This window comes from Scomber japonicus, chromosome 4, assembly GCF_027409825.1.
Source record: "Scomber japonicus isolate fScoJap1 chromosome 4, fScoJap1.pri, whole genome shotgun sequence".
NCBI classification, from domain to species: Eukaryota; Metazoa; Chordata; class Actinopteri; order Scombriformes; family Scombridae; genus Scomber; species Scomber japonicus.
In genome coordinates this window covers 12,150,405-12,176,064 of record NC_070581.1, presented here as the reverse complement: position 1 = coordinate 12,176,064, position 25,660 = coordinate 12,150,405, and the positions used below count along the sequence as shown (strand labels likewise).

Here is a 25,660-nt window from a genome sequence, read left to right as displayed (position 1 = left end):
CACACGCACACACACACACGCACACAAGCACAGTGATTCTGCATGGGTGAATCTGTCCCTCTCTCTTTCTGGAGACTAATTGGCTTCAACTTTGTTTGTGTGAGTGCTCTTTGTTACTTGTGTGAATATTCATCAGGCTGCGGCCAATGACAGGCTGATTTCATGAAAAGAGGCACTAAGTAGAGAAAGACAAAACATTTCCCACCAGAAAATCTCACTTTCCAAACACATAAGCATGCACTCGCACACTGCTGCTTGCATGCATATGGCCCCACATACACAAACACAGGGTTCAAGAAAAAGGCTCACTAGCTCAATTTTCTGCTCAGGCACATTCCAGCGCATACTCAAAAACAAGCTCACACTGAAATATCACACACACCACATACACGTGATAAATAGTGGAATTTCTTGTTGCTGCCCAAACAGGATAATCAGTCATATGTATTTGATTCTGGTTAAATATAACAAGATGACTGACTATAATTTGTTTCAAAAGCACATTCTAGGTTACACACACACACACATTTCGTCCAGTGGGCTCCACTGATAGAGAGAGAAAAGAGTGAATAGGGGAGAAAAGAGAGAGAGTCTCCGAGATAGATAGAGAGAGAGAGAGAGAGAGAGAGAGAGAGAGAGAGAGGACTGGGACAGAGAAGCTATTTAAGCATCTGATTAGGGGCCTCCTTACACTGTCTCTCTGAACTGAGAACTGAGAGGATGAATACTGGTATTGTGTGTTGTCAGTCCACTGAAAGTTGCTGAACTTGAACTGTCAAAAACTGCCTGAGGGGCTAACATTATATAGGATATATAACATACTAACATTATATAGGATATAGAGTACAGCCACGATAATGAAATCACATGGCCTAAGTAGCAAATATGGACTAAGCAGTTAAAACATGGACATTACATAGACTTGGGTTAGGGTTAGGGTTAGGGTTGGAGTAAATTAAGGTGGTGCTGTTCAACAGACTGGTAGCAAAACTTCTCCAGTCAAAAATTGAGTGAGGCCTTATGGAAATGCTCAGGAGATGAGACAAATAATCCTTGCCAGACTGCAGCAGGAAATCCTTTAATTAATAAGTAATCCGGAATTTCATTGATTTTGGTTCAAATTTCCCCATAGTATTAAGCAAGATTAAACTATTCAGTAAAATGTAGGAAAGTATGCATAGATACAGAGGTGAGTGTGTGGAGGCTGAAGGGGTTACAATGAAATGTGGTTTAGCATAAGAAGAAACTAAATGAGCAATGGAAAGAGAAGGGGGTGGAGGGTTGAAAAGCTAAATAAATAGACTGAAGGCTCTGAACAGTGACAAGTCGTTACATAAAAAGCTGGCATAAAGGAAATGAGACAAATGAGTCTCGGCCAGAGATACTGATGAGGAAGGAGGAAGAGTAGGAAGAAGCCGGAGCTGAGGGCATTTGTCAGCACTCCCATGATCTGATGCAAACACTGTAAAATGGTTTGCATCAGATCAATGGCAGTCAGTGTGGTGTATCTGATACAGAAATGCAGATTATGTCATGTATTTTTTCAATTCAAATTATGGCCATGTTTGAGTGTTTTGTGAGAACCGTGACTTTTTTTGAATCTTGAAATTACCACTTAAACATTCCACATCAGCCTGCAGTGCTTTCTAAATTATACCTCTTATATAATTATTCACTTAATACAAGTAGAAAATGATGAAGCGTGAACAGTCATCCTTGTGGCTCTGTGAGGCTCAGCAGTGCTTTGAGCTGACCTGAGCATGTTATAATCATCACGATGACCATGCTAATGTTTAGCAGTTATAATGTTTACTATGTATTGTATCTTTCTTAGCATGTTTTGCTAATATTTGTTAATTGGCTAATTAGCAGAGAGAGAGAAATAATCAACTAATCTTTTTTAAATGTGGTCAAACTGACTCATAGCAGTGGTGCAGGTGATGTATGAGGAGAGGGTTAGGGTTAGGGTTAGGATTATCTAATCTTTCTTTATGTCACTGCTCAGGATGTTATCATTGGAGCAGCATGTCTGCACATACTGTAGAATCCACAGGTGGCTTCCATTGTTTTGTAGTTTTTGCGTCACCCCGGTCCCGTTAAAAAGAGATTTATACAAACGGAGAAGCAGAGGAACAGGCTTATAGAAACAGGATGAGGAGTCACAACACTGGGAAACTGGGAAATGAAGCCTGCAAAAACATAGCAACAGAGCTCAAACTCCAGGTCTGGTGTTTATTTATTTCGAAGGAAAGGCGAGGACAGGAAAGGAAATCAAATGAATTAGAAACGACAGGAAATGCTCAGAGTAACTAGGACGAAATGAGACAAAAGGAAGACTTTAAAAAAATGTTTTTATGTGAAACAAATCGAAGAAAGAAGAGTGAAGAAAAAGAGATGACTGGAAATGAAAACAGATGATGGAAGTAAAAGTATGTGATGAAGTGACACAGGAGGAATGGACAGAAAAAAATAGAAATGAGGGAAGAGGGAATAAGAAGAAGATGGAGGGAAATGAGGAAGGGAAGGAAGTGCCAGTTTGACTTGCTCCAACTCTGCTATCATATTTACAGTCTCTGAGGAGTAAACACGCATTCAGTCTTGATCTCACAGTTTAATTTACACAGCACTATTTACGTCTTGGATTGTTTTGAACTCTCATGCTTTATATAAATATACAGTGCTGTTGCACGTTAAATCATGAGACATAAAAGGTTTGCAAAAACAGACTCATGAATTAAATGGAGTGTTGTTTAAAGCACTGAAAAGCCCAACTGATGGCACTGAATATGACCTCATGAACAAGGGGAATCTGTTAATGTAAAACACTCAGCCAAAAAGCTTCACTCTCTTCATATGAAATAATATTTGGTTAAAGCCAGTGGCTGAGAAAAAAAAAGTGTTTAATCATGATGGTAAACAGCCTCAAATGTAGCGTCTTTTCACAAACCATTAAACAATGTGATGTATCCAATAATAAGCACCCGTGGTTTTCTCACTTTATAATATGTCATCAGTTCTACAGTTACATATGATGACACAGTCATTTATTAAATGAAATGGGTTTCTCAGGGCCATTAGGTCTGAAAATATAAGTGTTAGTAAGTCGTTGAAAAATGTTTCTCCCATGACAATAATCCATCAGATCTTCAGTAAAATGGTGGAGCTCAGTAGATTAGAACAGTTTCAGTTTTGGTAACTTTCATGTATTTTATAAGGAAGTTTGTTTGTGGAGGCAAATGCTTTTTATTTGACTGGTCTTTTTATGAGGTCAGCTGTTAAGATGCTCTGCATGGAAGAGGCTCCCTGATAAACACAAAGCTAGTGTTATACTGAAGGAGGACATATACTAGGCATTAATAAAGTTATTAATTCATTAAGTTATTAATGGTTTATTAATAAGCTACAAAGCATGAATTAATTATTTATTTACAATATTAAATCCATTTTATAAAGTATGCCATAATAGAAAGTTCTAATAAAGGTTACCTTGAAGTTAAACACAGTCTCTAGAGGATTCAGTCTGTAAAAATGTCGACTCATAATTTATTTATAAAAAATACTCAGTGTGTCTATGTGTGTATCTCATTTTTCCACAAAGCTCTTCATATCTGCTGTACAACCCTTTTTTCTGATGAATCCAACACGCCCAATAAATCACTGCTGTGCTGCGAGATAACAAGAGTGCAGACTTCACATGGAAAAACAGTTCAGTTGATGAATTTGCATTCCTCCTCTCTGTTCTAAAGATTAAAAACTGCATGTTTGTGTTCGATCTGAACTGTGTTTGACTTACACAGGTGATGCTGACTGCAGCCTGTTCTGACACTCATTGTTTGTTTCATGTTTGGTCAGTTTCTATCTTATATGACACAACATGCTACACTCTGGATCTGCATGCATGAAAAAACATTTGTGAGTCCTACATGAACATACCTGCAGAGAACACCATGTTCATCCAGCAGAAACAAGTTCAAGTGAGTACAAATGGACTCGACCTACAAACACTGACTAATCATTCATTATATAACTAATCACTACACTACTCTTTGTGTTGTGTTAACAGTACTGAGAGTTAGTGGGTCACAGAGCACAACAGTGAGAGGCTGTAGTGATGAATGCAGCTCTGTGAGAAACTGAATAAACTGATCACTTAAAATAGTTCCTGTGCTGCCCCTGAAGCTTTTTGTGGTCAGGCGTGATTTAATTTCTGTCAATGTGTGTCCCAAGGTTTCACAAAACCCAATTTAAAACTGCACTGAATTTAACTTCCAAAAGGGTTGTTTTATTAGGATCATTTTTTTTACAATTTAGCTCATGAACACTTACTTATTTAATCATTCATAAAATATTCAAATTGTTTTGCATACTATGTTAAATACTAGTCTACTGTACAAAGCAGTGTGCTGCACACTAAATATCACATACAGTCAATACCACAGTAAATACGGTAAATGGAAATAATTAATAATCTCAAGGATAAATAAAAAGCAGAAAGAACACTAACTGCTGCACTCATCATATTTTAATACTTGTGGGAAAGCTAACATTTAGATGGACTTTTAATGACATGACTATCTTCTCCTTAAGAAATTAAAGAAATGGATTGCAAAGGTGAATAACAGGGCACAGTCATTGGCACAGAAGGTCAGTGATCTGATTTCTGGACTGGAAGGGCAAAGCAAGCACACTCCCAACACAGACATTCATTGGCCTTGAACAGGTCACTGAACCTGAAACTGCTCTGTTGGAGGTTTTCAGTCACCAGCAGCAGCTGCAGCAGCAAGCTGTGGAGAATGTGTGTCACTGTGTGAAAGGGAAGCAAGAGCAAACTCTCCGAAAATGTTTTCCTGCAGATAAGAAGTGGAATTTTTTCATCATTCAGGAGTAATGTGTTCATGTTGGCATTAAGGTTTTTCATGGCATTCAGGTTTTTCATGGCGAACTGTTATGGGACATAAAACCACTTGAAAGCATCACACTAAAAAAGGAGTGTGTGCCATAGCTTTTATTTGAATGTTACATTGTAGTTTTTTTTTTCATTCATGTGCCCTTTAAAGTGATGCAACTGTCTCGCTCAGTGTGTCAAGCACATTGCACTAGGAGCACATTGTGTAATTTCCGACAAACAAATATAGAGTGTCACTACCTTCAGAGCTATAATTTGAAATACAGTTTTATGATTAAAACAGTATTTCAGTCAATATTAACAAAAATACTGTGTGGATTACTCTAGGAGCTGAAACAGATTATGGTCCTACCATTGAATGACCCACGACGAAGACAGGCAGGTCAGGGTGGCGGGACTTCATCAGGTCAATGTGCTGCAAGGAGTCTCTGATGTAAACCTGAAAGTCCTTGATGTTCATCCTGTCTCCTTCACTCTGACCATGGCCAACTGTTGATGCAAAAAAGGGAAGAAGAGGAAGAGGAGCGGTGTGAAGAAAACAATAAAACCATTCTCTGCCAAGTTAGCTCTCCTATCTACTCCAACCCTCGAGTGAAAAATGGATCACTTCTTTTTCACAAGGTGTACTTTCTTTGCAGCCTCTACACTAACAAATATAACACCCAAAACAGTAAGAAGAAAGAAACATAGCTGTGATACACAACAGAAAAACAACGTAGACACAAACAAGTTTTCTTAAAGCTGAGCTCCTGATGGATATTGTTTTACAATATTTGGCTGTATTACAAAAAACATTTTTATGTCTTTGTTTTCTTTTTTGCTGCTCTGCCTGAAGTATAAAAGGGAATTAACTATTCATTTGTCTCCCAGTGGAAATGATTTTCAAATGTTCTATACAAACAGATTCATCCTTTATTTTTTATCCAAAGAGAGAAAAAAGGTAAGAGCTCAAAGAGGGGATGAGTAGACACACAGTGAAAGTGATGAGCATGACTAAAAGGAAAAACTGGAGGGGATGAAGTAGCAGAGTGGTGAGGGATAATAAGGAGAAATGTGAAGGGGGTGAGAAGAGAGAGAAGGGAAAGAGGAGACTGAAGAATCAATAAAGATACACCAATGAGAAGGAGGGAAAATAGGCAGGTAAGTCTTTGGTGAGAAAACTGAGAAGAAAGGAGGGAGATAAGCCTGGATGAGCCTGGCACGAGGAAGAAGAGAGGGATGGAGGACCACAACAGGAGAAAGGATGAGAATAGGATGACAAGAAGAAGAAGGAGGGGGAGAAAAAGAAAGAAAATGAGAAAGCAAAGTTTAGCCAGAAGGAAAAATTGGGAAATAAATCTGATTGACAGAATAAGAGGAGAAAAGTATGTATGTGTGTATGCGTACATATATTGTGTGTGTGTGTGTTTGAGTGTTCTCCACAAGCTCTCTGCAGCAGTGGCTGAGAGGTGAGGCGGGTTGCCATGGCGACCATTGAACCAATAACACCAGTGTGCTCCTAAACATTCGCGACAACTGCAGCTCACACCCTCATCTCGCTGTGTGTGTGTGTGTGTGTGTGTGTGTATTTATGAATATATAGTATGTGTATATATGAGAATATCTTCATCCAATATGTTTTTTTTCTGCTCGTCAATAGTGACGTGATGATCAGAGAGTGGAGATCAATGTCCAATCATAGTAGCAGTGAGTGATGGAGCACTGCAAACTTCAGATCGATGCATGCTATTTCCTCACCATGTCAATTTAATGACCTCACACTCCACTGAATGCACAATTTTTGTTATTCTCTCACACACACATACACACCCACACGAGCAGAACACAGATCTTCTGCTGTGTGTTTTGAAGAGCTGCAGCATGTGAAAACCAGCCCTGACTTAATTTTTTCTATCTAGTTCATTGGATAATTTTATTTTTAGGGTTAATGATTACAAAGCTGACAGTAAACATGCAAAGACTATCAATGTTTAAATGTTGAAAACCCAGGAGACTCCTCTTTTGTGCTACAGGATTAAGACGGATTGTGGGTGATATTAAAGTGTACAGGGAGGAGGTCCGGACACTGTCTGCCTGGTGTAAGGAAAATTACCTCAACCTCAATACAATACACACTTCATACTGAGCTGTGCATTGACGGGGAGAAAGTTGACAGAGTCTCCAGCTTCACATTTCCAGGAGTCCATATTTCTGAAGACACCTGGAGCCTTAACACCTCACACCTGATCAAGAAGGCCCAGAAGCGTCTGTTCCACCTGAGGACGCTGAAGCGCAACAGACTTCTGCAGAAGCTGCTCATTAACTTTTACAACTGTACCATTGAAAGTGTACTAACTTATGGGTGCACAGCCTGGTACTCCATCTGTGTACCAGTGGAGAAAAAAGACCTGCAGCGGGGGGGTTATAACAGCTCACCTGATGAACAGTACAAGTGCTAGAGTTACAGTAGATGGACAAGTGCAAATTACCTGAACATTATCATTATTCTTATTACTTTTATTTATTTGTTATTGTGTTACTTATGTGTGCATTATTTATGACTTTAACCTTTTATGCTGACTTTCGTTGTGTTTTTATATGCAATGACAATAAAAATCTATCTATCCACATACAGGTGGACCATGACATTAAATTGCATGTGAGTGACAGCAAATAGAAGAAGGTACATGATAAATTACTATCAGAACAGTGTAGTATAAGATCTAAGAAAATCTGAAGGTGAGTTTTTGGGGTGCTGAAGTGATGGTGAAGAATTATAGTTGGGCAGAAATTATTTCCATGATTGATTACTCTCTACATAATGTTTTGATTGATTGATTGTTTAACAGAAAATTGTGATAAAATCCACATTGCAATTTCCTCAAGCCCACAATGACATCTTCAACTTTCAACTTTTTGTCTGAAGAACAGTCCAAAACCCCCAAAGATATTCGTGTGTTTGGCATTTTTGTTTAATAAATGTCTCATTATCAAACTGTTGATGAATTTACTGACATTAATTACAGTAACTGACTGTTCCAGCAATAAATGGATGTTTCTGTGAATCTTGACAAGATCTGCAACACACCCACTTCAGACCTGTGGAGTCACTGCCACAGGAGTCTGTCTCATGTGTTCATATGGTATTTTTGTAATATTACAGCAAATTGAGTGCCTGTACAAAAAGTGATGGTATAAATAAACTCAAACAAAAATGAACATTTTCCTTGTGATGACCTCTTGGTGAAGCTACTCTAATTCAGTCAGAGTTGTAGTGGAAAATAATACTTGCTGAGACTGATAAACTCAGACTTTTTAAGCACTGATCTACTTAAATGTAACAATTCCTTTATTTTCCTGTAATGGGATGAAGAGACAAACATTACTTAAGATTCACAAACAGCATTAGGCAGGTAAGGTCTACTGCTCTGCCTCTCACACATAACCTACTATGAATATTTCTTCATTGCGTGATAGCACAAGCTGTTTTTCATCAAGTCTCTTATCAAGTTGACAATCAGTTCTTCTCTATAAACTCTCATTTTTGTTTGAATAAAACTGAAAAAAGAAACTGAAAAAGAGATGCATCAGTGTAAATTCTGAGTGCCGCACACATTTTCAGGATTCCACAAAATGAAAATATAATTTGTGTGTATCAGCAGGAAGTTTTGTTTTTGGCCACTATGCCACATTTGGAAGTTGTTAATTTTGATTGGTTAATAAATACAATGTGTGCTAGTGTGGGTGAAACTTCCAGTCTGTGCAGGGTGCAAATGAAAAAGCCCTGAAAGTCCTATAATAAGAGAGACAGAAAAAAGTGTGATAGAAAAAGAATAAGTGAAAGATCTCACCCACTGAAGTGTATTACAAGCTGCCCAGGGCGATGTGTGTGTGTGTGTGTGTGCATTTGAGAGAGTGGTGAATAACTATCATCTACAGGGACTCGCTCCAGTTCAGTATTTTCCATTTAACAATGTGACATTTTACTCGGAGTCACTGAACAAACTGCTCCTGTGTGAGCAGCCTCACAACATCATTCACTCTCTTCTCTGCAAGCTCTGTTAGCTCTTTATTGAGATCTCTCCCTCTGTAAATATTTCCAAATTTGCAGTTGAGACTTTGTTTCTTTGTCTCCTCATCTTCTCTCTCTCTCTCCTTATTGGTGTGTATAAGAGTTTACAGAAACACAGTCTGTTCTTTTCCTGCTACACAGTCACATTACTGCCCAGTGCAACAACAGAGTGAGGCCTCTGAGCCACTGGCACTGGAACAGGGGGAACAATGAGTCTTAGTCTTCCCACTTTCAGGTCTTGTGGTAACATCTAAGGCAAGTATTAAGGTCACAGCAATAATGTCTAAGCCTACTCTGAGATGATGGACCTTTAAATCTAATCATAATCAGAACACTAAATACAACATTGGGCTGACTGATATGATGATGAACCTGCAGCCTCTGAAAAGTGCTGCTCTAGTGCTCCATTAAATCACCTGACATCAACACCAGACTCCTGCACAATAACCACACACACCTCTACACACATATTCTACCTTTATCCAATTCTCTGTTCAGCAAAAGTAACATCTCATGTTTTATTCTTCAGACACATTGCAGTGCTAACACTGTAACATTAATGAATAAACTAGGTGACCACTTACAAGGTGAGATACATCAGAGGATCAAGATCACACACATCAGATAACCCTTTTCTGATAGTTGTGGTTCAAATAGCATCTGATCATGACAAAAATGTCTTCCCCCCCACCTCGAAAGTCATTCTGGTGACAAACAACACTTAATTACTATCTACTAACAACATTTTTTTCTATTACTTTCCATTTTACTGTCTCATTTTATGTTCAAAGCACATTGCTGAGAAAAACTGGAAACAGTGAAGCACGATCAGGTTTTGTAAATTATATTAACTGATAAACTGAGACACTGTATATTGGAGCTATACAATTAAACTTGACTTAATGTGACCTTGAGAGAGATGCTGAACCTGCTCACGGTTATTCATCCTGGTCTTTAGAATCAGCTGAAAGCCTAACTGTGTGGCTGCTTTGTCTCTGCTCTGAGCTCAGAACCAGCAGGAGAGAGTTTCACTGAAACTGGAACAGAGCCAGAAGTTTCACATTGCAAACAAAATATTTTCTTTGACGGTGTGGCAGAACAATAGAGACATGTTCTAGCCCAATCTAACGCGCTTAGTTCACTCAACAATTAATGAAGATTGTTATCAGAGAGAGAGGTGGGAGTGATGAGTTTTCTTTGAAGATATGCAAAAGCTATTCAGTATGTGAGCTGCTGATTAACATAAGTGTAGGTGTTCTTCAGAACAGTAGGTGTAAATGTATGCATGAAATAAAGTAGTGTAACATGAGTGCGTTTGTGACTCACCGTGGTCGTGTGCAAATACCAGCAAGGACAGTTCCTTCAGTCTCTGTGCGATCTCATCGTATGGCCCACAATGCTCCCCGGCCCCATGAGCAATGAACACCAGAGCCCTGAGAGGAGAGGAAGAGACAAAAGCATTTATAAAGTTAGACCTGAACTCTTTCACTCTGTATGTCTTTTACTGACACACACACACACACACACACACACACACACACACACACACACACACACACACACACACACACACACACAAACAAACAAACAGCAAATGTTTGCATTTTTCTTCATGGGAATGTTGTGCTTCCTTGACTCATCTATTCTCAAACTATTCTGGTTTCACATCTCTTTCCCTCAGTGCAGGGACTTTGTTTGGACGTGTAAAAAACGGAGGGGAGCTGGGAGATGGAGGTGGAGAGAGGAGCTTAAAGCAGAAATGTTTGTGAATATCCAATGTGATCATAATCTGAAAATGCCTCACTGTCTGCAGTTTCAGCTGTTTTGGAGTTTTGTGTGTGCATTTATGTTCAACAAGTAAAACATACAGCATTTGTACATTACTGCTATTCTTCAACTGCATGTGTGCTTATGTGTGACACATGAAATAAAGAGATAGGGTGGTAGAAAAAAAAGGAGATTGGCAGAAGAAAGGCATGGAAGGAGAGCAAGACAGTCTGTGTTGTCAGAGATAGCAGTTATAATCCATCTGTCCATCTATCTGCCTCAGCACATCCCTGCTCACCCGACTCAAAACAGACATTGAGGGAATCCAGCAAAACACAATATGACCATAAATACACAGAACACCCCTGACATTCCTGCTCTCTTTTCATGGAATATTCAATTCTCTGACTCATGGAAATTATGGTTTGGTTTATCTAAAACACTGAGTACAAAGATAAATACAAAATATTTCATCAGAACAGCAGCGGTTAAGTTTCCATTAAAATGATTTTTTTTTTAAATGATTCATAATCTATTCACTCAAGTGGGCTGCATGGAAATAAACACTTCTGATTGAGTATCTTCAACTTTTCCTGCTGGTTTAAGGGCGAAACCATTTTGTTGATGAGGAAATTATGCAGCAATGCAGTGCTGGGAATTCATTTCTCAGATAAATGGCATGGTGCGGAACTCATTTCATGGCATTTTTTTCTCGGGGGCCGGGTTTCCTGATGTAGAGTAGCTGTGTTTTGTGTTTCATGGACCAATTTTTGTTTGACTCAACCCTGCTGACAGAGACGTACTATACCAATTTTGTACTTGCAAACATCTGAATATTTGCAGATGTTTAAATTTAAGTTACTTGACTATCTCCTCCGAGGCAAAGTAAAAGCAGTCTTTATGCAGCATTATGAACCAGATATGGATATTTTAAGCTCATCATATCGTATTTTTTAATGTTATATAATGTTTGTTACAGATCAGTCATCATCGGATTTGGTTACATTACTATCATTGCCAGATACTTTGGTAGACAGACAATGAAGTCTTTGTCTGCCTTTACCTTAAGACACCTAAACAAATGGTGTTGATTTGTCACACATTCCTATCATTTCACAGACAAAGCTAAAACCAGCAAGTATCAGAAGTAGTCTTTTTTCACAAAATAGATTTTGTAAAGGCTAACAGAATAATCCCTTGTTAATTTCACCTATTAAATACACTCAGTCTCAGAGGAGTGGATAAAGATGATGGAGACAACCCAGGTTAAATGTATACTATGCAGGATTTGTCAGTTGGCCCCTCCTCAATGAGAGAGAGCACAGGAATGAGAGCAGTGGTGCTCTAGCAAGGCAGAGAGTGAATGAAGAGAGCAGCAGCACTGGAACAAAGGAGTGAATCAGAGAAATAAGACAATATTTGATCATTGTTTCAAGATGGCTATGTTCTAAAGCACAAATAAACATTCCCACACTTCCACACAACCCTGCAGAAAGCTGGTGCATTGCTGGATTTTGTGTGAATGCAGAACTTCATCCTGTCCGCTGTGGTCTCTCTGCTCTGTGTGTGTATAGCTTAGAGCCATCCTTGGTACAGCAGACACACAGACCTGCAGCTCTGTACACCTATATCACAGAGACAGAGAGCAGAGCAAAGCAGAGAGACGTAGACAGTGATGTAACCTGGTCGCCACGCTACGAGTCCCGACCTCACACCCCACACACTGTTATTGGCTAAGGGCTACACACCCACTGCAGATGTATACACCACCACACAATACTAGCGGGTCATAATTGATGATTGAGAGGGATTCATTTTATATGGATTAGGGTTAGGGTTAGTCTATACGTGTTTTTGTTTGGTTTTGTTCTTGGGGTTGTTTTTTTTTTTGTTTTTTTTTAGAAAATCCTGCATTAGCAGGACCATATACAGTAAAAACATTTAAGGTTGTATGATGGAAAATGTGAGTTTAACTTCTTAGTTACTCAGACAGAAGTACCTTTTGCTAATTAATGCAGTCTTAACCAGCTCAGAGGCAAGGTTTTTTAAGGTTTTGCTTTTTCTATCAGTGCATATTAAGCAGCGGAGAAGCTCTGAAACACTCCAGTGTTCTTTCTCTAAGTAGCTGCAGTGCTGAGAAGCCTATGAGAGATTCAATCAGCAGCAGCAGACAATTAGCCCCAATGTATTCAGCGACAGAGAAAAAGAACAGAGTGAAACAGGCAGAAAGTGAGTGCATGGTGGGTGTGGGAGGGAGGGGGGGGGGTTAAGGATGAGCAGAATAACAGTAGCTGTTCACCAGGTTCATTAGCGAATTACTCTGATTTCATTCACTCTCTTCCTCCTTATAGAAAGCCATCGCCTCAGGCTCAGACTTCCTCTGCACTTGTTGGCAATGGCTCAGATCAAGTGTGTGTGTGCATGCATGTGCATGTGTGTGCTACAGTACAGTGTGTGTGTGTGTGAATGGCTGTCTTTGTATGGGTATAATAGTTTTTAACACACATGCCGAGGGGCAGCAGGAGATTAATGGGGCTAATCTGGGTTCATTGTAGAGACGACTGTACAGTGAACAACAGGCTGCACACTCCGCTGAAAACCACAGCTGAAATGTGGCATTTGTAATTTGTTATCTTTCCATCCATCTTTATTCTTTTTGCTAATCTCTCGTTCTTCTTGCTCAGTTTTTCAAATTTGGTTTTAAATGCCAGTATGTCTGACTTGCCAAAACATCTAGAGAAAAATGGCACCAAATGCAAAACATCTGGTGACAGCTACCAGTAGGAGATATAAAGTCTGTATTTTTTTTGAAAGTTTCAAGGACTTAATTACCCAGAACTCGCATATTAATAGATGTCTGCATTCATTCAGCTACAGGCATCTACAGACCAGTGACAACATTCAGGCATCAACAGTGTGTTGGCTCAGCCGTGCAAAGCCAGCCCACTATTTCCACTTTACTAAAAATGGTCTGGTAAGGCTCAAGAGGTATTTGGACATGAAGTGTTACTTCAATAGGCTATGACATTTTGACACTTTCCCCCTTTACTTAGATGTCAATGAACTCTTCCTTTACTTGATTGGACAAATGCACTACTCCCTTGGAGACAGCACCGTAAAAAGGCATTTTAACACAGCGGATATGAAAATGTCAAATGTCTTTTAAACCTTCCACTGAAGTCTGCTGCTTCAGACTACAAACAAACCATGCTGTTGCAGTATCTTGAACACCAACTCATTTGAATAATTGCTGACAAGTTTCAAAAGGTTAAAGAGTTTGTGAGTGACATCATCGTCTGCAACACTTTCTCACTTCCATGACTGGCTTGGCTTCTTGCTGTCAGACTGTTTCTTAGTGTATGTTTTCTAGACTCAAGTCTTGTAGAGCTGGTTAAGTGAGGCTGACACAAGCTTCCATTTGAAGGCAAAGAGGCCTTGTGCAGTAAAAGACATACAAATATCCCAACAAATACCTTCGAAAAAGTGTCTTTGCCTGTATATTGTGCCCATATGCTGTATACAGGACTGCAACTAATGATTATTTTAATTATTGATCAATCTTTGGGCTATTTTTTTGATTGATCAAGCGATTGTTTAGTCTGTACACATTTTTAAAATGTCCATCATACTTTTCCAAATGCCAAGGTGGCATCTTAAAATGACTTATTTCCAACTCACAGTCCAAAACCCAGAGATCTAATGACTGAAATTTTGAGCAATTACCAAAGTAGCTTTGAATTATTTTCTGTTGATCTGCTAAAAAAAAAGTACTAGTTTTAGAATAAGATATATACTGCTTAAACAAAATTGAAAGAGGAAGTGGGAGCAGCTACACAGCTAATCTTCTGTTACCCTCAAAGGCTAACTTGTTATTACTTGCATGATTATCCTCCGTTAAAAAATGTATTGACTATTTTGTGCATTTTGCTGAAGCACTTAAACTTCAGTAAGTAAAGAGGCTTTCCATCTCTCTTTCTCATTATCTCCCAATGCCCATCTTTATCTCTCATCTCTCATGGGAACTAGAGACCCACTTGTCTCCCACACCGTTTCAGTTGCTTGAACAACATGGCTTATGACCAGCCTTATTAAAACACTGAGAGAGAGAGACAGCAAGAGGGAGAGTTTAGTTCTCCCTCTGGCTTTGCTCTGAGCTATTCTAAACAACCACAGCCCCAAAACAAAGCCAAAACCCTAATCCCCCTTAATGCCATGCTGACTGGCTACTCAAAGATTATTTCGGAACTCACAAACCTGCCAACTGCTTTCAATTCTGCACCTTAAACTCTGCATTTTACATTAGGTTCCAAATGTTAAGCATTCAGCTACTGCTCACAGGAACAACCTGGCATGACAGATATAATCACCAGAGGTACAAACAAAACAATGGTGTGGAATGTAAAGATATAACAGCATGGAAGCTAAGGTGGGTTAGTTCTCCAAAAGAAAAAAAACATGTGTCTCCACAATTAAAGTCCCTCTAAAGTGTGACTATGTTAACCCTAATTTAACAAATGAAATGGTATTTTGGTAGCTAAGAGCTCAGTAGTAGTATATTTATTCATCCAGTGAGTGAATTCACATCTAGAAAAGATTTAAAACAGTAATCATGTTTACATGGTTTCTTTAACTTTCTAATACAGCTACTTAATTCTCAAAATACATGTTTGTCTAGTCACCAAAAAAGAGACAATTGTGTTATACCTAACGTATCTTACTATGTGTGTTGTATGGCTTCACTATCTTTATACCAGCATCAGAAATGTGTAAGTATTTGAGAAGGAACACGTTACAATAGCTAAGCATGTAGCATTCGGCAACACCCTGACCAAGCAACAAGCAGCAACCTACATCTTGAAGTGTCTGGTGAACGCAGCATCACGACTCTGCTGGCATGTAAAGGCAGCATGACAGCAGGAAAAGTACAGGTATGAATTATAAAATGAATGAAGGCTGAATTCCATTTAGCGGCTTCAGTTTCAGGGTCCTGGTGTTGTGCATGCTGGCTCACTGTCACGCTGTCATGGCTCACTTTGGGACACTTGATTAAAACAGAACCATCGTTAATGTTATTAGTAACACCTGTGCTTTTCCTGCTATGTCAAGTTAAATATGTCTACTATAAATAAGGCTTATACCAACCCCAGACCCCAAGTTTAACCAGGCTGAAAAACTGAAAACACCTGTGTGTTCCTCCTGATTAACTACTGTGCGACTCACTGGATATACATAAACACTAACACAGAGTTACATTAACAATTGTACAAAGTTATAAAAATAGTTCACTCAAAGCCAGAACAAACTTTCCACTGTTTACTTGTTTGAATTCAAATCTGTTAAATGTTCAATGTTTAATATAATATACATAAACTGTAGTTTGTAAATCACACTGGTGGTCAGATTGTGCCAGAGTCACAGGATGAGACAGAATGACCGAACACTGGCATGTTAATCTGATTAATAGACTTAGACTGCTCAGAACTTCAGTGTGTGTGTGTGTGTGTGTGTGTGTGTGTGTGTGTGTGTGTGTGTGTGTGTGTTGTGTGTGTGGGTGCATGCGTGTCTATACTCTAATCTTACGTGTATCACTGTACAAGTGCGCTTAGGAAAAAAAGAACCACAAATTGCTGAGCTTTCTTTGAAGATCTGCCCAAAATATGTGATTTACAGTTTGTGTGTGCACGTTTGTATGTGTGTGTGAGACCACATCAGTTATGTTAAGTGCTGCAGACTCAGTCAATGTACAGTTATAGGGGTATAGAAATATAGAGGCAAAGATGAAAGGAAAAGAGTAGAAAGAGAAGAAAGAGAGGAGAGAGGAAGCGGGACATCAGTGGCTTTTGAAAAGCCAAATTTAGGAACTTTTTAAGACATTTAAAAGTCAGCAGAGAAGTGGAAGTACAGCCACTGTACGTGACATTGTAACCTGAAATTGGACATGAAAAATGTATTGCATTGTCTTTGCATTCCACTTAATTTACATTTCAATCCTGTTTAACATCCTCAGATTTTCTAACCAGTAAGATTCTAAGTTTCACTTAGACCATTTTTTTTTCTCTTACCTATTTTTTGATTGTTATGAAATACTATTGCACACCAACACAATAAACTTACTTGGTATTTAGTCTGATTCTGGCTCTGATATGACAAACAGGAACAAAGTGACACATAGAAAATGAGATGTAGTCCAATAGAAGGAGGAAGTGCAGCAAACTGGTAGGGCAAAAGAAAGCAAGAAATGGGGGAGTTGTTAAAGAAAGTGTAAGAGCGTTATGCTGTGCCGAAAAAAACCCACAAGAGAAAGGCAGAAGAAACTGCTGTGTGGAGAGAATTGGAGGCAGACAGGCAGCAGGCAGCCACAGCAGGAAGGTTTCCTCCAGTGACTTACAAAGGCTTAACTGATGAGAAACAGTGTTGAAAATAGTTCAGTGTCCAGTGAAAGGTCTCCGTGAAACTCAGTTAATCTAAAACACCAAAAGAGCATGTTTCTTTCTTCTTTGCAAAATGCAGTCTAAATACATCAGCTCAAGGACATTTAATTTATGGTACCAATTATGGTGTCATAATTTGCCAAACAAATGATGACACTCATCTGACATCTGTTGTGAAACATTTAACAGGAAACTCTATGTTGGAGTAATTCTGACAGCAGTCATGTGAACAAGTATTAATGTAAAGCAGGTTTTTATACTTCCCTGATAGTTACTTATCATGCAATGCAAAACTGACCTGAAAGGAACAGTGTGTTGGCTCAATTTACGTACATGTCATCACGAACCCAATGTTCACTTTTCTCAGTGGACAGAATGCAAATAACGTACATTCAAATTTTCTACTGGCAAACACAAGAAAACTATTGTGTTTTTGGCCTCTTTTAATCTTCTAAAGCTTTTTAGTAATTGTGTATATCAGGAACATATTATCTTTCCTTCTTTTAAATTAATTAATTAATTAATGGAAATCATAAAGAATTATTTACACTCCCATTTGCACAAACCATGTCCTAGCTTATTCCAGACTGTTGCTGGTGCAGGAATATAAATGTATTGTTAAATACATGTATGAATCGTTAAGTCACTGTGAATACGAGCATCAGTCAAATGAAAATTAAAAACTGACACTGAAACAGTCCTTCTTTATCTCTTTTTCATATTAACTAACAGTAAGTGGTTACAGCTGGCACCTGGAATCACCTACTCAATGAATTTTATGGAAATACAAGTGGCCCCAATATTTTATGTGCAGCATTACTCAGCCAAAATTTCCCCTCCGGCAGTCATGAAGGGAGCCATTATAAGCTTTTATCATTGCAAAGTATCCTCCACTGACAAGCCTAACAGTGGCAGCAAGAAGCAGGGAAATTAAATAGTCTGACAGCAGAAGCACGATCAGGAAAGGAAAACTCATCCAGACACCATCAGCAAATACACCGATAACAGCATGACCCATTTACACAAGCTGTGTGTTTATGACTGTCAGCTGTGTACAAATGTTATTTATTTAAACACAGGTATGGCTGGTGCTCTGGACCTCATGCGTGTTCAAAGCCCTAGTTCTGTCAATCATTGTTGCTGCCCTTCTCCTGCATCCCTCCACCCCCGGCACCTTTCACCTACTTCCTGGTTATAGTGAAGGGGGATGAATGGGGGGGGGGGGGGGGTCTGTGACCTTTGACCCTTATCTCATTGTCATCCCGCCAGAATATATTTATGATAAAGATGGTGATGTATGAGCACATTTTTGCAAGTTTTACTGCTGCACAGGTTTTTATCTTTGACATCTTCAATCTATATATGGCAGATTTCTATAAAGGAGTTTGTGCTTGCAAGTAAAAATTTACCAGGCAACAGAAATAGTTTCCTTCTCTGCCAACAATTTCATGCTCATTCTATAAAAACACTAACAAACATGGAAACTGTAGTGTCTCATATAATATGACAGCTGACGTATTACAGCATTTAAAAACACTCAAATTCAAATTTCATCTCCAGTCATTGACAGAGCAAACAAACTAGCTGACTGATGGTACTTCCCTGCACAGTAACCATGAACCACAGTCATCCACCCCCCTGGCATTTTTTACATAAAGGTCAGACAGAACATGGGTGGTGTCTCTTACATCCGCTCAGCATGGGATTTATCATTAACCAGTCTGCTTAATTTCCGCTTTGTACTGAATAAACATCTTGTGCAACAAACTGTTTGGCCTACTGGTGAAGACTGTTGAGTCAATAAATATAGACCTTCTCCAACTGCTGCCAATCACCATGGATACAGCACATCACATGAAACCTTTAGTGGTGTTGATAATGATGGCAAAAGTGGTGGTGACGATGGTGTTGATGTTATGGGGAGGAAGAAGTAGAAGTACAAAAAGTGGAAGAGGAAGAAACTAGTAGACAATAGCAGCAATGATAATGTATATGCCAGACTGTTAAAGATTTCTAAAAAATACACATAATTGAGAGTTGCAGACTTTCCTTACTGACCACGTCACTTACAACCAACCAGCAATAACCAGTTACAACCAAAGACACTTTGTTATGATACATTATCACATACACTCAATCCATAACTATACTGCAAAGCTTTTTGGTTGTGGCTACGAGAATGCTGTTTGAATAAACTGCCAAACTGCAAATCTCTTCTCTGAGGCTTTGATTGTCAAAGCTTATCAATGCAGCAGCTTCTACTCTACTGGCTCTATGTGACATTATCACAAAATTAAAAAGATAAAAGCTCTTGATAGAAGCTGTTTTCAGAAACAACCTAAAAATCAATTAATATTTACATTAATTAGAGCATTTGAGAGATGTAGTGCTAATAACTATTCCTAACAATGACAATAACCATGTTTAAACTTAAATACTTCTATTATACGCTTCTGGCTAAGCTGCATCTACAGTGCAAAGCCCGAGACTTTATGAATTTGGTCCTGACACGCTGTGTCACGTTGTGTTGAATTACTAATCTGACTCCTGCAGTGAGTGGGTAGCTGTAAGTCTGGAGGCTCCATCCAACCAGAACACAGAAAACTCTTACTGCGAAACATGGGACTATCAGACAGTTTGTGTTGAAACACGGAGGTGTGTTTCTTTCTATGGTTAACTGTAGGCTGTATGATAGACAACAGGCTGGAGTGTCATGTAACACAAAGATGACAACATATTAAGACCAATACATTGGTTTTGGGATGTACTGGTCTGATATTGGCTTTCAGCTCCATGCAGTTTATTTGCTTTTCACACCGCAGCAATGGCTGTTCAATCACCAGCCAATTCGTTCAGCCCCCCCACTGATATGATGGAGATGCGGGTGTGATTTTGCAAAATCTCTTCTGTTTCACCAGCTTATAAAACCTGCAATAAAGCTACTTCAGGAGGTGCTAGCTCAGCTAAAAGAATGTCATTAGTCTAGTGGGTCCTGTGAAAGAGTAACTGCAGTGGTATGTATACAAACACATTTTCAAATAAACAGCATACACAAAATATCTGACATCGGCAGCACCAATAAATAAATATCATATCAGCTACAACCTATTTAGGTCGAGCAATATAAACATCACAATACACAACGTTTCAAAGACTCCCTGCACGCATTTTTAGCATGGTCACTGGCTGGCCGTCAGTCAGAAAGCTCTTATATAAGCCATGCAAAGCCTCAGCTCTAAAACAGTTCCAACACAGAGGGATGAGGAGCTATATTAAGCCTCCAGTGTTTCAGCCTTTTATACATTCAAAAGCATGTTTTGCAGAGGGATAAAGCTGCTCTGGTATTACATTCGCTATTTATGTGTATGGTTTATTGATGCTATTGGCAGGAATGATAGGAAACACTTTTAGAGTTTGTTATGATCAAATGCAGAGCTATCACACACGATCAATCCAACCTACTAACACAAAAACAACACTTCAAGGTTTACCTCTCCCATACACAGATCTACCTACACACATGTATACAAGCACCTGCATGTACAAATACAGAATAAATCAAGGATGACAACAGAATACACACACGCACACACACATAAACATGTTATTGCAAACTATGGCCTATGGTTTATAGAGTAGTTACTCCACAGAGCCACAGACACCGTGTCAGTTAATGAGTCACTACCGAGACTTAGTATGTGTGAGTGGCTTCAGTCATATTTTGACTCCAGATGTTTTGTGGGTCTCTGTTTCAGTCACAACTCCGTGTTCATACATCTCACACAGCATGCAAGTATGTGGTTTGTAATCGGGTCTAAAGTGTGACATCTGTGTTCTGTTTCATACCCTGCCACAGCCACATGTGTGCCGAGGGCAGGGAGGACATGACTTAAAAAGGCAGAGAGCATAGCAAGGGGCCTCTGGCAGGAGACTGTGGTGAGCACTACTATTAAACGTGTGAAGTGGCATTTTTTTTACAGACTGGATGCTGCGTTTGACTTGTTTTTGGCCAGGAGACAGCTCTGTCACACACCAGAATGTCTGATGAGTCATGATCTCAGGGCATTTTGCAAATGATCTATGATGGTGTTTGCTGGGGTTTAGAATGTAATCAGAGAACAACCTCAAAAACGCAAATATTTATGGCTATGAGGAGGAAATGACATAGCAAGCGTTGTATCATCCTGAAAAACCACACTGCCCTCGCAATCCTGACCAACACCCACTATTATTATCACTGATCATATTATTATTACTAAAGATTTCTATGTGGATCTTGCATCGTGCTGTGCTCTCTCTACACCCCTTCTCCTCTCTCTCCCTCCTTCTTTCTCTCTCAACCCAACCAATCAAGGTTGCGTTGAAAGAAAAAGCAGAAGCACCTAGAGCCCATTTCTGCTCGAGGTTTCTTCCTGTTAAAGGGCAGTTTTTCCTTGCCTCTTTAACCAAGTATTTGCTTATGGGGGAATGCTGGGTCTCTGTAAATTAAAAAAATTACAGTCTAGACCTGCTCTGTGTAAAAAGTGGCCTGAGATCATTTCTGTTGTGGTTTCTGTTTGTGGCTTTGTTTGATTATTGTTTCCCTGGTTGCTCTGCAAACAGAACCAAACACACAAAATGCTGTTAAGTCTACTTTTTCACTGTAGCAGTGAAAAACATACTGCAGAAACATACTGTAGCCTACAGAGGAGCCCCTCCGTGGTACATGTGTGTCCTGGATTGAACATATTAGGTTTTGTATAAACTGGGGCCTGAACCAGGGCCAAAGTGTCCTATATTATTACCCCCCTCCTCAGTTAAAAGTTCTCAGTAGTGAAATATCAAGAGCATCTCAAACTTAACTGAAATTGACTTTTTATGACAATGACAATGAGTCTGATATGATAACTGTTTTGTGGGATGAACTGCTCCTGGGTCTGTTTTTTAATGAGGTCATGGCCCAGTATGAGACACTGGTGCATCTGGTCGGACACTGAGGAGATTAACATAATTATGTTTTTAACGATCTTAGGTCACAGAATGAGACTTAACTGTCCAGACTTACTATTTCATTTGGTTTTTATGTTTTTTTTATCAACCTTTTGATGTTTTTGTGTCATATATGATGAAACAAACCGATGACTTAAATAAGGAGTCAGGCCCAAGACCTTAACATGATTTAAGGTCCCTGGATGTGAGGACTATGTATTGTTATGAACATGGACCAAAGCCATTGTTCTACATCTGCATTTATTACTGTTGGGTTACGGAGTTGCAGACCTACCACAGTAAGCTACATTTCAGTCAGTACACTCTCATGGTGAGTCCCCCATGTTAAGATTAAGATAACAAATATCTATTAAAATATCACATTCCTGGTATTGTTATTAGAATGAGTTATGATTGTAGAGTCATTTGACCAGTTGCAGAGCTGATATGACTCCTAGGCGGCTGTTCAAAAAGTGAGAAGTTCATTCAAATGGATTTCACTTGAATGAGTGTGCATTTGTGCACACTGATGTTTCCTCTGAATATCAGCACTGGCAGTTTTGCAAATAAGTCAGGATATGAGTCAATGCTATACCTTTCTCTCTCTCTCACACACACACACACACAGGCTTAAATATTAACATGCAGGGCCCCATAAGAAACGAAGTTGTCATGTGACTCCAGGACTGAAATCAACCATGTGAATGGGCTTACTTCAAAAAACAATAATTTTAAATAGCACTTTATAGCCTAAATTATATAAAAACCCATCTCCTCTCTCTTTGGTTATATACATACACATGCACAGATACATACAAACGCACTGAGAGCTGAGAGTGAAAGAAACACTTTTTCCGCTATTTTTCCCACTCGGTTCTCCACTGACCTTGGCGCATCTGCGGGCTCCCAGTAGCGGCAGAACAGGTGCAGTCCGTCGGCGTTGACGATGTGCTGTAGGTCGGTGTAGGGGACTCCCTGCGGGCTCTGCCGCGGAGCAGCGCTCGGCTCGGGCATGGAGGAGTCTGCAAAAGAAACACGGAGCAGCGATAACAACACATCGCTGCCGTAGATGTAGCAGCTGAAGCCGGCGACGAGCAGGCAGGTGACGGTGGTCAGTGCGTTCATAGCTTATTGAGGTTGTTTGTTTATGGTTAGGTTATGTAGGTGAGGATATGCCGGCCCGGACCTAATGCTGAGCTGCTGCACACACACACACACACACGCACACACACACAAACACACACACACACACACACACACACACACACAATGTTGTCAGAGCGGTGTTACGTCACGAGACCATATGCTCTGTTTTCCACAAGGTCTCTCTCTCTCTCTCTCTCTCTCTCTCTCTCTCTCTCTCTCTCTCTCCTTCTCCCTCTTGAATTCAAATTTGCTTTATTGGCATGACCAGTGGCTTGTAGCCTATGAGGAACAATAAACAACAAATTGGTTTTGCGCATTATAGCCGACACTAACTGCACAGCCATGAAAGAAAATCAGGTTTTTGCAATGTACAGATCATGACAAATTTAAAAAATATCATTTTTTTAAAAGATAAATATGATGATATAGCGTTTAACAATCAAATAAAAACAACAGTGATTAAACATATATATTCCAATCATCAACACTCACACGCGCAAATGCATGCTGGGCTGATTAAGATTATTATTATTTGAAATACCTGCATACAAACAATCTGTCTCTCCAGTTCGTTCACTTCTGCACCCCACACCCCCCTCCCTCCACTCTCTCTCTTTCTTTCTCTCATCAGGTCCGACAAGATCCTGATGCAATGTATCTACACAGTGTCAATGGTATGTGCAGCATTACAAAGAAGGTGAGAATGTGTTTGTTTGTGTGTGTGTGTGTGTGTGTGTGTGTGTGTGTGTGTGTGTGTGTGTGTGTGTGTGTGTGTGTGTGTGTGTGTGTGTGTGTAACGCAGATAGTAAAAATAGCCCCGGTGTAGCATTATCGTGAGAAATATGATCGGGTCTCGTCTTTCAGGTTTAGTCACCTGACAGCCTGTAAGCTTAATGCTAATTGATCATTGATGAGTAAACTATGGCTGCACGTCGGTCATCATTACGGAAAAGCCTGATCGCGCCTTTTCCTTGAAACATACCTACTTAATGTCATTCCAAACATCATTTAGCTACAGCATGTTGACCACCAAAAGCAACCCGCAAATTAAAAGGCTGGTTGTTAATTGATTTTTACCTGCTCTGTAGCCAATTCCGCACTGTGAATTATGGCTCATTTCAGCTGCATATGAAAGCTGAATCATTACAGAAAACATGAATAACTCTGAATGACACTGAATCATTCGCATCCTCACACATGGAAATAATTATCACTACATTTGTGCATGGATAAGAGCAATCTTCCCCAATGGCACGTGTGTGTCCCCTTCTTGTTTTCATCTTAACTGCAGTCATACCTTTGCAGGACTTGAACATCACCGCCTTCATGCATGGACAGAACTAGACAACAGGCTGATACTGATCACTTAATGCTTCCGTTTACAGAATAAGAGCAACGCCATAGACAACAAGTGTCTCTAATTAAACTGATGCAGGATGAACCGATTGCTCCGGTTTGACCGCTGTTATCGATGCAAGTGCCTGTACTTGTGGAAAACGCGCTATAACACAGTAACACCATCATCAGGGTCTGTGGGTTTTATGAAAACTGATGAATGGAGGAAGATGAGTGAAGATTATTCATGCATTTGCAAATATGACAGCAAAACAGTAAGTTATATTCTCAAAACCAAAAGCTACAACAGTGTTACTGCCTACTGATGAAACAGAGTTCCCAAACGAGTATCTTATCAGTCGTATAGGAACATCATAGAGATGTAACCAACCTGCGCAGGAGCGTCTACAGGGAAGTTTCAGCTTCTTCTCGGACTCTCCGCTTCCACTGTAATTCTCAGTCTCTGCTTTCTGAGCCTCTGCTCTCGCCACCGACCAAGACAAGAGTGCAGTCAGCGACGTTTGGTAAGAAACTAAATAAGTGTTCACACACTCACTCATACACCCTCTCTGTCTTGCACACACCCCTGGTCTCTCTCTCTCTCTCTCTCTCTCTCTCTCTCTCTCTCTCTCTCTCTCTCTCTCTCTCTCTCTCTCACCACACATTGCGCGTTTCCCCAGAGGCGGAGATACAGCTCCTCTCTCGCCCCTGTTGTTGAGCCTCATTTACTGTAAAGAGAGAAAAAAAACAGCATGGTTGAGTCCACATGTTTCGTATTTCTTATAGCCTGTCCAGACCTTTTTTTAATTAAAGGCGTGCTGTGTAGATCAGTATCTCTGTCTTTATTTTAAGCTTCCACCAGATGACACTCATTTAAAATACATGACAAAATATGTCATTGTTCTGCATAACGCCCTCATGTTTTCTGAACTAGTCATACTTGTGTGACGTATTGATTTTTCCATTAAATATTGCCATTACCCAAATACATAGATTGCTGATAGAAATCAATCTGTACTAACAGGGGACACTAAATCTAACTTTGTCAACCAAAGG

The 25,660-nt window shown here is 39.6% G+C and overlaps 1 protein-coding gene across 1 annotated transcript in view; it reads right to left on the bottom strand.

Moving 5' to 3' along the window:
- Positions 1-25,080, bottom strand: part of mgll (monoglyceride lipase) — a 30,962-nt gene extending 5,882 nt beyond the window's left edge. The window contains exons 1-4 of the mRNA XM_053317680.1: positions 24,996-25,080; positions 23,010-23,145; positions 10,284-10,390; positions 5,259-5,395 (exon numbers count right to left, since the gene is read on the bottom strand). Of these exons, the coding sequence (XP_053173655.1) occupies positions 5,259-5,395; positions 10,284-10,390; positions 23,010-23,137 (372 nt within the window). The 5' untranslated portion in view covers positions 23,138-23,145; positions 24,996-25,080. The remainder of the gene's footprint in view (positions 1-5,258; positions 5,396-10,283; positions 10,391-23,009; positions 23,146-24,995) is intronic.
- Positions 25,081-25,660: the final 580 nt, after the last annotated feature.